Genomic DNA, 12,570 nt, shown 5'->3' with positions numbered 1-12,570 from the left:
TTGTCATTAGCTTCTCGAGTGTCTGATTACCGCGGTTACTTGTCAAATTCTGTAATAGTCGTATTTGCACTAATCAATGTCTTCTCCATTGCATAGCAACAATGTGTAGTCCAAATGAGGATTCGTTTCACGCCCCTAATCCTAATCATAATGAGAATTCTATATATATATATATATATAGATATATCCACAGAAACGGATATATATATTAACTTATTAACTTATAGATATATATATAAGTTAATGTTCATTGTCAGAATTAAAGGAACGTAACAATACATTTTTGACAAATTACTAACACTACTAGCTCAAGTATTATGACAGCTGATTCGTGAAATTGTGTGTGTAAATTTGTAGTTCCTATATATTAGATATTCACTCTAAAAGTACGCTTGATTCTTGAATGATTTACGAAAATATAACAATAAAACACTGCAACAAATATGTTTAAAGTAATTTTTCAAAAGAAACGATTTTTTTAACAGCATCATCATATCTTCTCTTTTTTCTTTTATACCATTGCGAATGGAATTTAAACATGATGCAGGTGAATTCCATTTGTATAGTACTACACTTCTATATATTATAGAAACGCGCGAATAATATCTGCAACAACAAAATCCGCTATGTATATCGAACCTATAGAAAAAATTTAACATTTATTGGCATGCAAAATAATACATGTTCGTAAGGTTATGATTCCTTATTATTCTGTACATACATAATTTAACCCTTTCAGTACTTAATAGAATAACAAAGTACGATATAAAAAATGTTTGTAATATGACAAGTTTCAAAATAAAATCTGAACAGATTACAGTTTGGCCAATGAGTATCTCTTATCCTTCTTATATTTTCCTCATGTACACGTTTGAAATAGCACATCATACGCTTTATTTTTATTTATTTGTGGTAAAATTTCTTAAAGTGTCTTTTTATGAAACGGAGCGAGGATTCGAAGCTACCGGCCATTTTACTGGTTCCTGATAATTGCTTTTTAGTTTCTATTCCTTCCATTTTTTTTTTTTTTTTTTTTTTTTACAAAGATAGTGTTATAAAGTAAATTGTTTATTGGAGTCACAATAAGATCTCCATATAATGAATAGGCTAAATGTTCTAGTTGACTGTATTTTGTCCATACAACATATAAGCTAAGCATCCCGAAAGGGTTAAATGCTCCCTTTTTTATTGCTATAAATTTCATATTATGTATATAAACAAGTTATATGTTGCATTGATTGAACTCATTTTTATGTCTTCTATATTATTCTAAAACAAAAATTATAATATCATTAAAGTCAACATTTAGTATTTACCCTCATATAAAAATTCTTAAAAGGCGTAATTTTATTATTTTTATATCACTTTATCTTTCACTACTTATTGTATAGTACACTAGAACATCTAAGATAAAGGTTTCTTAAAAAATAAAGACTGGAATTCAATCTTTTTATGCTTATACTTTTTATTTTTTTATGCTTTTCATTTTAAAAATTATACTGTGTCATTACTTTTGTCCACCACTGTATCTATTCTTTGAAAGAATTATACAATTATTTTTTATAGTTTTTAAATTCGAATATTTCATTTCAATATAAAAAAATATTCGAACATTCAATAACATTCTAACAAAAATTCATAAAATAATGTAAATTGTTTTAAAAGACGCCTATATTTGGGATGTATTGTAACACGATAAGTATATTCTATAAAATATTAAATTTTCATTTAGTTTTAAAATATATGTACAAAATACATTTTTTCATGTAGTATTATGACATATGTGTAAATTATCTGATTTATCTGCTGCATTTAAATTTATCCCATAAATAAGAAAGTAAATATAGGGCTGCTTATACAAAAGAATGACTTCATCAACTCAATATTTCACAAAAAAATTGAATCACTTCTTTGATATTATTTAAAGCATAAAGCAAGGATATTATATCGTGACACTGAAATATAAAAATTACTATATAAACACATACATTTTTTATCTATCTCTATCATAATTAAAATATATTGAATGCTTATAAAGAAAACAGTTACTTATATGTCTCTTAAAAATATTACGTCCTGAGATAAAATAATTTGTAAACAATAACATTAAATCGTTTTTCATAATGTTGAAAACAATACTAAATTTTATTTTTTTCTTTTATTAACATAGAGAACTTTTATCTTTATTCCTATAGTATCATAGATATTATACCGAATGCTTAAATCACTTTTATAATTGTATTTGGTTTGAAATTTTTACTTTATTAGACTTTTTATCTTATATGATACAAGTCTAATCCAGATATATACAACGCATGTATTATTGGAAAATTGACAGACCATGTTTATTTTTGTTATAAAAACTCCTATGAGTTAACTCCTATTGTGTAGAAAAGATATTAATTATGATATAACTTCAACAATAAATTATATTTCATAACTGCAGGACTTCTATTCTCTAAAAACATAAATGGAATTTATCACAAAGTTGAAATTTTAATAATGAAACCTAATCTTTTACTGTTATTACAGCATCAACATCATTATTACTAAAAGTCTGTTCCTTAAAACTTTTATATATCCAACTCTTTCTTTTATGAAAGTATCAAAAATATCCTTTCTGGAGTACATTTTCCAACAAATAACAAAAATGAAATGACAGATTTATAATGAAATCATCAAAAGTGCAATTAAATTGTGTAATATAAAGTTTGCCTGATTGTTATTCATGGCTTTTTACTACATTTCATTTGATATTCCCTTCTCCAAAAACAATATATATTAATCAATAACAGATTAGCCTAATTACCCTAATCCGATTTCAAAATGTAAAACTAAGTAAAATTTGTAAATATGGTACAATTAATAGTAAGCTACAGAGCAGTAATAGATTAATTACGGATACATATAGATAATAGCATTGTATCGTTGAATTTTATGGCGATTTTTTAAGTCCCCTGCTTACAGGTAGTAATCAAGGATTTAGTTAAATGTCTGCTTTCATATTCAAATTGAATATATCTCATTCAGTCAAACAATTGCATACACCAACCAGCACAGTGGACTAGCAGCCATCTTGACTAGTGTTTTTCAAATTTTTTTCATTTCCTCCCACTTTTTTCTCATTTTGATAAGAGTCTTTAAAATTAACAAGTTGTATTGTGCTATTACAACTTCAATGGGTATAAATCAATCTCCAGGATGTTCAGGACAACTACGGTTCACTTGAAACCATTTATCAATACAACTGAAAAATATTAATTATCATTTATTATTTTCATAGTATTATTTATATTTACAAAAATGTACATCACAGTAAAGTTATTTTATGCACATAATGAATGTTATTTAAAGTTATGATTTTATTAAATGTAATATAAAAACTTACTTTTTGTGATATATACACAGGCAAGGTAGACGGGCTATAACATCTCCAGATTGTAATTCTTCAAGACAAATAACACATTCACCTTTTTCATCAGATAATATATCTTCTATAATGAAAACAGAAAAGAATATAATGCATTAATTATTGTGATGTGGGAAATGTAAAATTTTATTATTTTTTATTTCTACAATGTACAAAATAACCAACATAATTTAATATGTAACTATTTGATTCTTTAACTTTTATATAATTGTAGCTGTTAAATATGGAAATAAAATCAGTATATATTAAAAAATATATACCTTTATCATTAATGTAACTTCTAACATTACCCTGTCTTTGAGTTGCTTATTATTACCCACACAAGTGGTTGATACGATATTAAAGAATTGAAATACAAGAAAGCTTCTAATGTTATCCATAACTATAATAGCTATAATATATATAATATATATTATATATATATATATATATATATATATATATATATATATATTATAGCTATTATATATGTTTAATACTATATAGCTAAAATATATATGTCGGGTTTACATTAGAATGAGGGTTAGGGGCGTGAAACGAATCTTCGTTTGGGTTACACGTTGTCGTTATGCAATAGAGAAGACATTGACTAGTGCAAATACGATTATTATAGAACCGGACAAGTAACCGTGGTAGTTAGGTACTCGAGAAACTAATGACAATGATCCTAGGTTCAATAACGAATTCGCGGTCGACGGGATGATAGATGAACGTACTCACAAAATCCAAGTCGGACGCGTAATATTCACTGGTCGTAAAGGGTTACTCCTTTCACCGATGAGATCGCGAGCGAGAATGCCTTTCCCGTCCCGATGATGCCACAGAGGAAAACTATAATGGGGTGTGTCTAAGGACACGAGATCATCGGATTCGTCGAGAAAAGCCTTCGTTCAGAAAGTAAGGGAAATTGGCGTTGCTGCTAATTGATCAATCTCCATATCGGTGGTTAGAAAAAGATGCTAGCCGCCCTCGAGGGAAAGTTGCTAGTGGGAGACGCCGCTCGTTGAAAAATAGGTCTCCCCTATTTTCCCGTAGTTGGGTCAAAGACTGTTTGTCTGTTTGAAGGACTTTAGTTGACTAAATCTTAAGATTTATAACGGGCCCTCGAGCTAGCTGAACATGTACTGCGGAGACGCATGGACATCTGGCAATCATCTTACTCGAAGAATAGGGTCTGCGTGTGGCGAGCTACGGGACAGAGACCGTTGGAATGTTTACTGTCAAGTGTTACAACTATTTCCTTTTTAAGGAGAGCTATAGAATTACTCCATGCCTTTGTTAGACAAAGCGTTCATCCCGTGACCGCGGCTACGTTCGGCGACTGGCTGTCGCCTCGAGCCCAAGCTCATTATCACAACTCTCGAACAATTACAATCGGATTGAATAACTACAATTGTTTAATTACAGCTATAGTAGACTCTAGGTTACAATGTTGCGGGATTAATCAAAATTCCAAAGACTTCGGTGTTCTTTCATCTCCGATATATATATATATATATTACAGCTATATAGCTATTAAACATTTTTTTTTAAATATGTGTGTATATATATTCATATATATTATATACAATTGTTTATTTATTATAATATTTACACATTCGCGTGTGCACTTTTATATATGGACCTTTGAAAATGATGTAAGTTCATTTTTCTTTATTATAAGATATTGAAGTGTTCGTGTTTTCATTGATTGAAAAATCCTAATAAGGGCTACTTAGCTCATAAATAATTTTTGCGAGAATTAACAATACCAATATTTCTTTTCTGGGTCATGAATGGACTTATGTCACTTTTAAAACTAATGAATTGTACAATTCATTATATTTTAATTATTTAAAATTTATGTTTTATCTTTTAATCCATTTTCTTTATAAATAAGAGCAAAGAAAACACTACTGTTGTTTAATTTCAATATCATTTGTTTATAATTATTGGTGCCTCGGGTATTCAAACAAGCTACAAATTATAGAAAATGGATTTACACCACTTGCAAAATAAATGATTATGCAATTCCATTTATTAATGAAGTTTCGACTGATTAAAATGAACGAATGTTTTAAGATTTAAATTAAAAATTATTTATAAATATATTCATATATTATATCCATATATTAGTCCATATATAAAATATATACTTATATATTTGTATAATATATATTTATAAATATATACCTATTATAATGTAATATTTATTACATTATAATCTACTAAAAATTTATGTTTATGAAGTATACATGTATGTATGGAAATAAAAACTAACAGTGTTTTCTACTTTTCCAAACAAATTGCAGAAGCATGTTACTGTGTGTATAAATGAAAATAAGAAAGAAAATGTTATATGCTCTGCTGTAAATACTTTGCTATTAGATTGTAAAGAAGTATTACGTACAAAGTGAAACGTGTATGTTCCTAGCGATGAATTTCATATTATGGAATATGAAAGATAGATCCTACTCCAATACCAATGTGCTTGTGTGTTGCAATATACGATGCAATATACGATGCAATATACAAAAAATTCAAACTTATATCAAAACAAAATTAATGTTTGAGGATCTAATAATCATACAAAACTTTAGAAAATATGAATAACGTGCAAAACAAATTAATAATGAAATATAATTTAGAAAAGTTATTTAAAAATAATGATACAATTAACTATAGAAACACTTGAAGTATTTATTAAAAATTAAATATTAATTATAACAAAACTATAAAATTTTATGAAATATGCCAAAGCAATTCTGTAATCTTTACGATTAAGATAAGTAAGAAAATATACAATGTATATTATTCACAAATAGCAATGCAAGTATATTTGGAAATTATTGGAAGATGGTTTGACTACTTGTTATATGTTTTTTTAATGTTAAAGGTTTTCAAGTAGCAAACTAAAAATTAATAAATATTTCTATGCATACTGATTTCACTAGTACAAAGTAAATTATGTCTGTCGAGGCAAATAATAATATAGTATATCTTTGTATTCATTTTTACATCACCATCTAGTCAAAAATGTAACATTCCACTTAAGAAAAAAAAATGTCCTTAAAAGTTCTGAACCAACTCCATCTAAAAATACTACATATTATATATACCAGAAATAATATAACCTTTATAATTATAAAGGCTCCAACAAATAGTTTTTTGACATTTTCTTTTATTTAAAAAATACTTGGTTGTGATAATTGACCTAGCGCACTGCATAATGTATTCTACATTGTATAGGTATGTACAGTAGAACTTCGTTTATCCACACGTCGTTTATGCTCAAAGTTAATGCTGAGCCTTTATTATCCAAACTATGACCAAGCGTAATTTCGTAATACATATAAATACTTATTCTTATAATGGATATGCGTGTGAACGTTTATTATTATAGGAATTTATCCCAATTACTTTGCCCTCCAACCTGTTCGCATAAACCAGGTTCTATTGTATACAATGTACATTGTCTTATATATATTCAATGGTATATATTTGTATAAAAAGTAAATATAAAAACGACTGTAGCACGATTCTACGGCCCTGGACCAGTGGATATTTGCAAAACAAGTTCAAGGTAGAAAATGTTATTTATTGCAACGTATTCTACTTGCAAGCAATAAAGGTCCCAAACCCTAGGTCACAAATGACCCCGTTCGGGGTTCGGAGCTATTTATATCAACAGAAAGAGAAAAAGAAGAAAGACAAGAAAGAAAGAAGGGAAGATATGGGATACACAACGGAGAATCTGAAACGTCTAAGTGCAATAACAGATGTTACTTTTCTTGGATCTAACTGCAGAATGTAGATGCATTGTGTATAAAGCTACTTTAAGAATTATTAAAACTTTAATACTTTTTTTTCGAGAGAAGGGCCATTTGCGATGAGTACAATATGTTGCTATAAAAAAATTTTAGTCTTAAAGATTATACTCGTTAATTTTACACGAATTTTGTTTACAAATCGGCATCGATCCAAAGGTGTAAAATCACTTACTTTTTATGCATATTGTATATATAGAATGCTTCATCAACTAGGACAAGACATATCTTTTTTCTGATTGCAAAAAGGTAATATAGAAAGAAAAAAAAAGTTCAAGAGGATTATTTTCCACAAACATGTTTTTTTAACAATAACTATAATGCATACGATGCTGTTTTTTAAACTGGTTTTTGTTTGCTCTTTTGCAAATTATTTAAATAGTTTCATTATTCTATGGGCACACAAAAATCTATTGAAAAAAATATGCCGTCGATAACCCTCATAAAAATTCTTCTACAAATTAAAGAATGCTTTATAGAAATATGATGCATTTATAAAATTTAACAAGAAGGGAAGTCTTTTATTTGTAAATTACTGATGTTGATAACATTTTTGAGGCAGCTATTTTGCTAAAATATATTCAACTCACATTTATTTATTGATAATCGTCTACATCTACAGAATGAAAACAATCTTTGAAATTAGAAATTGAAAACATATTTTGTTATATCTCGGAAATTATTCAAAACAAAGGAATTATATCAGTGGATGTTGTGCTTTTGAATGACTACGTAAGCACATTAAAAACAAATCCATTTGTTTAAATAATATACCAAAGATTATAACACTTGTGTTAATTTTTCTTATAAATTTTTATTTATTGACTATCACTAAATTTATTATTGTATACCACACACGTATAATTAACATATATATCAGAATGTTTTTTTGCAAATTAACGAAAATAAAATAAAATACTATAGGAGTGAGGTCTTCACATATGTCCAAATAACTCAGATAGATGACTACCTTATGTACTCCTTACAATGACAACAATGCTACAAACCTTTTCTATCTGGGACAGCACTTTTTATCATACTAGAATTTATCTTTATCATATTAGGAGCAAGGATGTGCTTATTGTACAGTATCGCGTAGTATCCCTCAAAAAATGATGTAAACAAATAGATAGATGTAAATTCACTAAAACTGAAGTAATTGACATACCAAATATACATGGGCCATGAAATGCCCATATCTTAGGACTACCATGTTAGTACTATGTAATACATACTAAAAGTTTATCAACACCTCACATCTTCAAACATCATACATCATACATCTTTAAATAAGATTTAATATTAATGTGTAGAACCATATCCTAAATGTTAAGCCTAATACGCTTAAGGTTTTAAAAGGTTTACTAATATTTCTAATTCTCTGGACATACTTAACATCCTTCCTTCCTTAAGCATTCTAGAATTAATATTGTTCATATATTTTTAATGATAATATTTGAAATTAGGATTTCCAACTGTTTCAGTGATAATGTCAATTAAGTTTAGAATAATATTGACATGATTAATACACAAGTATCACTGAACTTTTTTCTGTAGAGTTACTTTAAAGATAAAGTATATATCCATTAAATTCTATGAGAAACATTAAAAAATAGTCCAACTATAAGATACACATGAATAACAATAATTACTTTAAAAATATGATCATGAAAATGCAGTTCTCCTTGAACCATTAATTTTTTCTTTTAACATTCCTTTTTAATTGCTGTCAGAAACTAAATATACTTTTGTTCCAATCTCCTGTACCATATGTGTATAAAAACAAAATACAATTTTCGATGTTACAGGTCTTAGTAAGAATGGGCTAAATAAACAATAGTAGTTAAATTTCTTAAAAATCACATGATAAATTTTAATCATATAGTTTTTAATATTAGAGGTTCCAAAAACTTTTAAATACATGTTAAGAAATAAATTAATGATTCAATGAAAAAGTTTTAAATGAGGACTCACATAAATTATTTTCGTAATCTATGTTAAAAAATCCACAATTTTTACTTGGCATATCTTTTTTCAACCACTCTTTCAAAAATCATAAATGTTTATAGGGTAGGTTAAGATTACGAGATTGAGATATTCAAAATTCATTGTTTTCATAAACAGATCTATAAATTTGATTGGTATACATAATATAATCATATTATACAGTACTCAATATTTTTTAAATGAATATTTAAATTAATTTCACTCAAGGTACAAAATTTATTGTTTGTATCGATTCTGCATACCAAATGTAGTAATTTTTATTCTATGAATATAGTAAAGAAAGGAAATCATAAAATAAAAAATTTAAATATATCATATACTAAAAATGAATATTAGAAAAGAGAAACTATTCAGCAGTCATTTCATACTTTTTCATCGCTTATTATTTACACCATTTACTTATTTTACGGATACACACAAAAAATGTACTTCTTTAAATAAGAAACAACCATAAAGAATATAGCAAAAAATAATAAAAGCATCTATTGCGATAACACCTCGGATACTACTTTACATTAAAAGCACTGTTGTGTTTGAAATAATTAAATGTTTACATGTTCATAGTTAACAATTTGAATATTTAATAAATTTAATTCAATATAATGAGCTTATTTGCATCATGTCTATTTCATAAAATTCAAATCAATTGATATATATCATTTTAAACTTCAAACGTTTGTAACACAAAAAGAAATAGTTTTAAAAAAATATTTTATGCAATGTTATTATTATATATAGAAATTGTTATATAGAGTCTCTTACTGCCTAATATATATTATAAAGCACTTTCCTTTACTTAAGTTTCCATTTAGAAAGAAGTGAATAAAAAATTAATTTGACACAAATTTTAGAGCTATGTAAAATAATTTTGTATCAAAATAATTAAAATTAATTAAATTGTTTCTGAGATATTTGAGTTATATGAATTACATTATACACACATGTATAAAAACTTATTCTCATTATATATCAGTTATTGAAAAAAGTAATAGTACATATATAGTAATCAAAAAGTCTAAAATTATTGTATTGTATAAAAACAGATGACATAAAATATAAACTTACCATTGTAACTAAGACGTGGTTTGGTTAAACACATAACCAAGTGACATTCAATATCGTCTGGTAGAACAAACTTGGAGCAAACAGGACATTTTAGACCTTGAATATAAAATAAAATAATTATTTGTTGTTTTTACATCATAATACTTATTAACGTGAAACTAACAAAAGTTATACCATAAAAAATTCTTCTCACTTGATTTACTGGAACAACTTCTGCCTCAGATTCATTTAGACATGAACTTATTACAATTCCCATAATAAAATTCAAATAATTTTAACATACCCATCACATAGACAATATTTTAAAATCGTACGAAATTCTTTGTCTATAATTACTTTTATTCTACAACCGCAATTTAAAATTTACGCACCTAGGTTAAAATACAATCGATTCGTATGGTTACCGGGCCAACTATTACGACAACATGAGTCAAACAGGTATGCTTTATTTCAACTCTCATTTATTTCGTAAAATTTTTAGACCTCAACATAACCTCACTTTTATTTTCTCAAAATTTTACAACGGTTATAATGCACTATTTGAAATTCTAATACGGTTAACAAATATAATCGATTAAAGACTGAAGACATTATTATACTTAATGAAATTCATATAATATTAATAAAAACAAAATAAGAATATAACGACCTACTTTATTATTTTCTAAAATAAACAAAAATAAAAACTAAGAAACTTATCTATATTTATGATTATTCTACAGATCTGTATATCATAGAAAGTTATGTAATCAATAACATTCATATCATATTAGTTAATACAAGTTTACTCTTCTAATTTTTTTAGATTATATAAATTTAGTCATAATTTCATACAAAAAGTTACAAATTTATTTAAAATATTTTACATTACATCATTTGTATATTTATTATACTATATGCAGATATATGTATGTTATAAAGTATATATATATATATATATATATATACATAATACATGTATCCACTATAATATATACTTATAAAAGTAATAGTAACTAAAAAACAGGTAAAGAGCCATTACTTTGAATGTTATAATCTATCTATAAACTAATAAACTTACCGTTGAGAGACCAGATATGGGATGGCAAGCTATGTGCTGAGTAAACTCGTCCACTGTCTTCATCAGGATCATCTGATTCAAGTTGTGGCAAACCAAGTGCTTGACCAACTCCAACTCCAACTGAGGAAGCAAGACTACTTTGTTCACCAGATGAGAGATCTGGTACTGAACTTAAAGAACGAGCACGTTGCCTACTATCTCCGGATACTCTTGAAGTTTGTGATTGATTTCCTTGCTGATGTTGATGCTGTAACATGCTAACACCTCCAGGAAGAGAACGTAGCATAGAAAATCCTTGCATTGCAGTTTCATTTGCTCCAGTAGAGGATTGTCCATTACCTCCAGCAGATTGTGCAACAGTACTTGCTTTAGCTCCCATCCCAATTTTAAATAATAATAACGCGTTTGTCAATTTTGATAAAAGTTTTTGCTCAAACTGAAAATTTTATCCCGCAATCAGAAGAAAAATTAACATTCCAAATATTGGTCTTGGCAGTGGTACACGCACTGACACAATTTTTGCAAATAGTCCTAGTTTTCTTGTTTTTTTAATATTATAATAGTAGTTAAAACTTCAATTTTAACTTCAGCAATATTGCAACACTTTGGGATCTAATATAGGCCGGAATTTTGTATACATACACTGCAATAAGCAAGTCATATCGTCCAAAAGCATACTAGCGGCTTGTCACGCAAAACACCCTCCGACATCTTGCTAGAAACTTCCTAGAAGTCAGTGACCAGTGACCAGCTGCTACGGAATGTTCCATTCATACATTTACATTTTGTATAAAATGTAATTATTTATCAGTTTACATGAAATTTCCCTAGTAGTAAAATATTCTTTTTATATAATTCTTAATGATTGTTTATTTAAATTATACTGCATTGTATTATATGCGATTGTTGCGATAAATTAATCAATAATTTAAAAAATATGTCGAAAATATTCCTAGTTTTATTTTCAAATTTTTATGTTGAGTTGTGTATATTTGTAATTATTCAAATAATACAGATATATATTTTTCATGTGTCATATATGTCATATAACTTTTCAATCCTTATAAATGAAATTAAAATTCTGAAATTCTAAGTTAGTTTATAATAGTATCTATCTTAAAGTTGTAATATCTATGTTCTTACTAATATTCTTATATATGTCATGCCCTTCTAGGATCATATAAACAGATCTCGATACTGGC

General features: G+C 27.1%; 1 protein-coding gene across 1 annotated transcript; it reads right to left on the bottom strand.

Annotated features, from left to right (window-relative positions):
* Positions 1-640: 640 nt before the first annotated feature.
* On the bottom strand, positions 641-12,121 carry LOC117239374 (E3 ubiquitin-protein ligase znrf2). Its single transcript, XM_033504875.1, has 4 exons — positions 11,369-12,121; positions 10,309-10,404; positions 3,389-3,494; positions 641-3,247 (listed from the first exon to the last, which is right to left on the bottom strand). Exons 1-4 carry the CDS (start codon positions 11,745-11,747, stop codon positions 3,190-3,192), a joined length of 639 nt encoding a protein of 212 aa, XP_033360766.1. The 5' UTR covers positions 11,748-12,121; the 3' UTR covers positions 641-3,189.
* Positions 12,122-12,570: the final 449 nt, after the last annotated feature.

Source organism: Bombus vosnesenskii, unplaced genomic scaffold, assembly GCF_011952255.1.
Source record: "Bombus vosnesenskii isolate JDL3184/JDL3185 unplaced genomic scaffold, Bvos_JDL3184-5_v1.1 scf7180000013957, whole genome shotgun sequence".
NCBI classification, from domain to species: domain Eukaryota; kingdom Metazoa; phylum Arthropoda; class Insecta; order Hymenoptera; family Apidae; genus Bombus; species Bombus vosnesenskii.
This window is presented reverse-complemented; position numbering and strand designations above follow the sequence as displayed.

Excerpts from the sequence above, each read along its gene's own strand:
- LOC117239374 (XM_033504875.1), bottom strand. The coding sequence starts at position 11,747 with ATGGGAGCTAAAGCAAGTACTGTTGCACAATCTGCTGGAGGTAATGGA. Across the intron at positions 10,405-11,368 it reads CCATATCTGGTCTCTCAACG|GTCTAAAATGTCCTGTTTGC; the intron begins GTAAGTTTATTA and ends TTTATATTCAAG. Across the intron at positions 3,248-3,388 it reads CTGTGTATATATCACAAAAA|TTGTATTGATAAATGGTTTC; the intron begins GTAAGTTTTTAT and ends AATATTTTTCAG.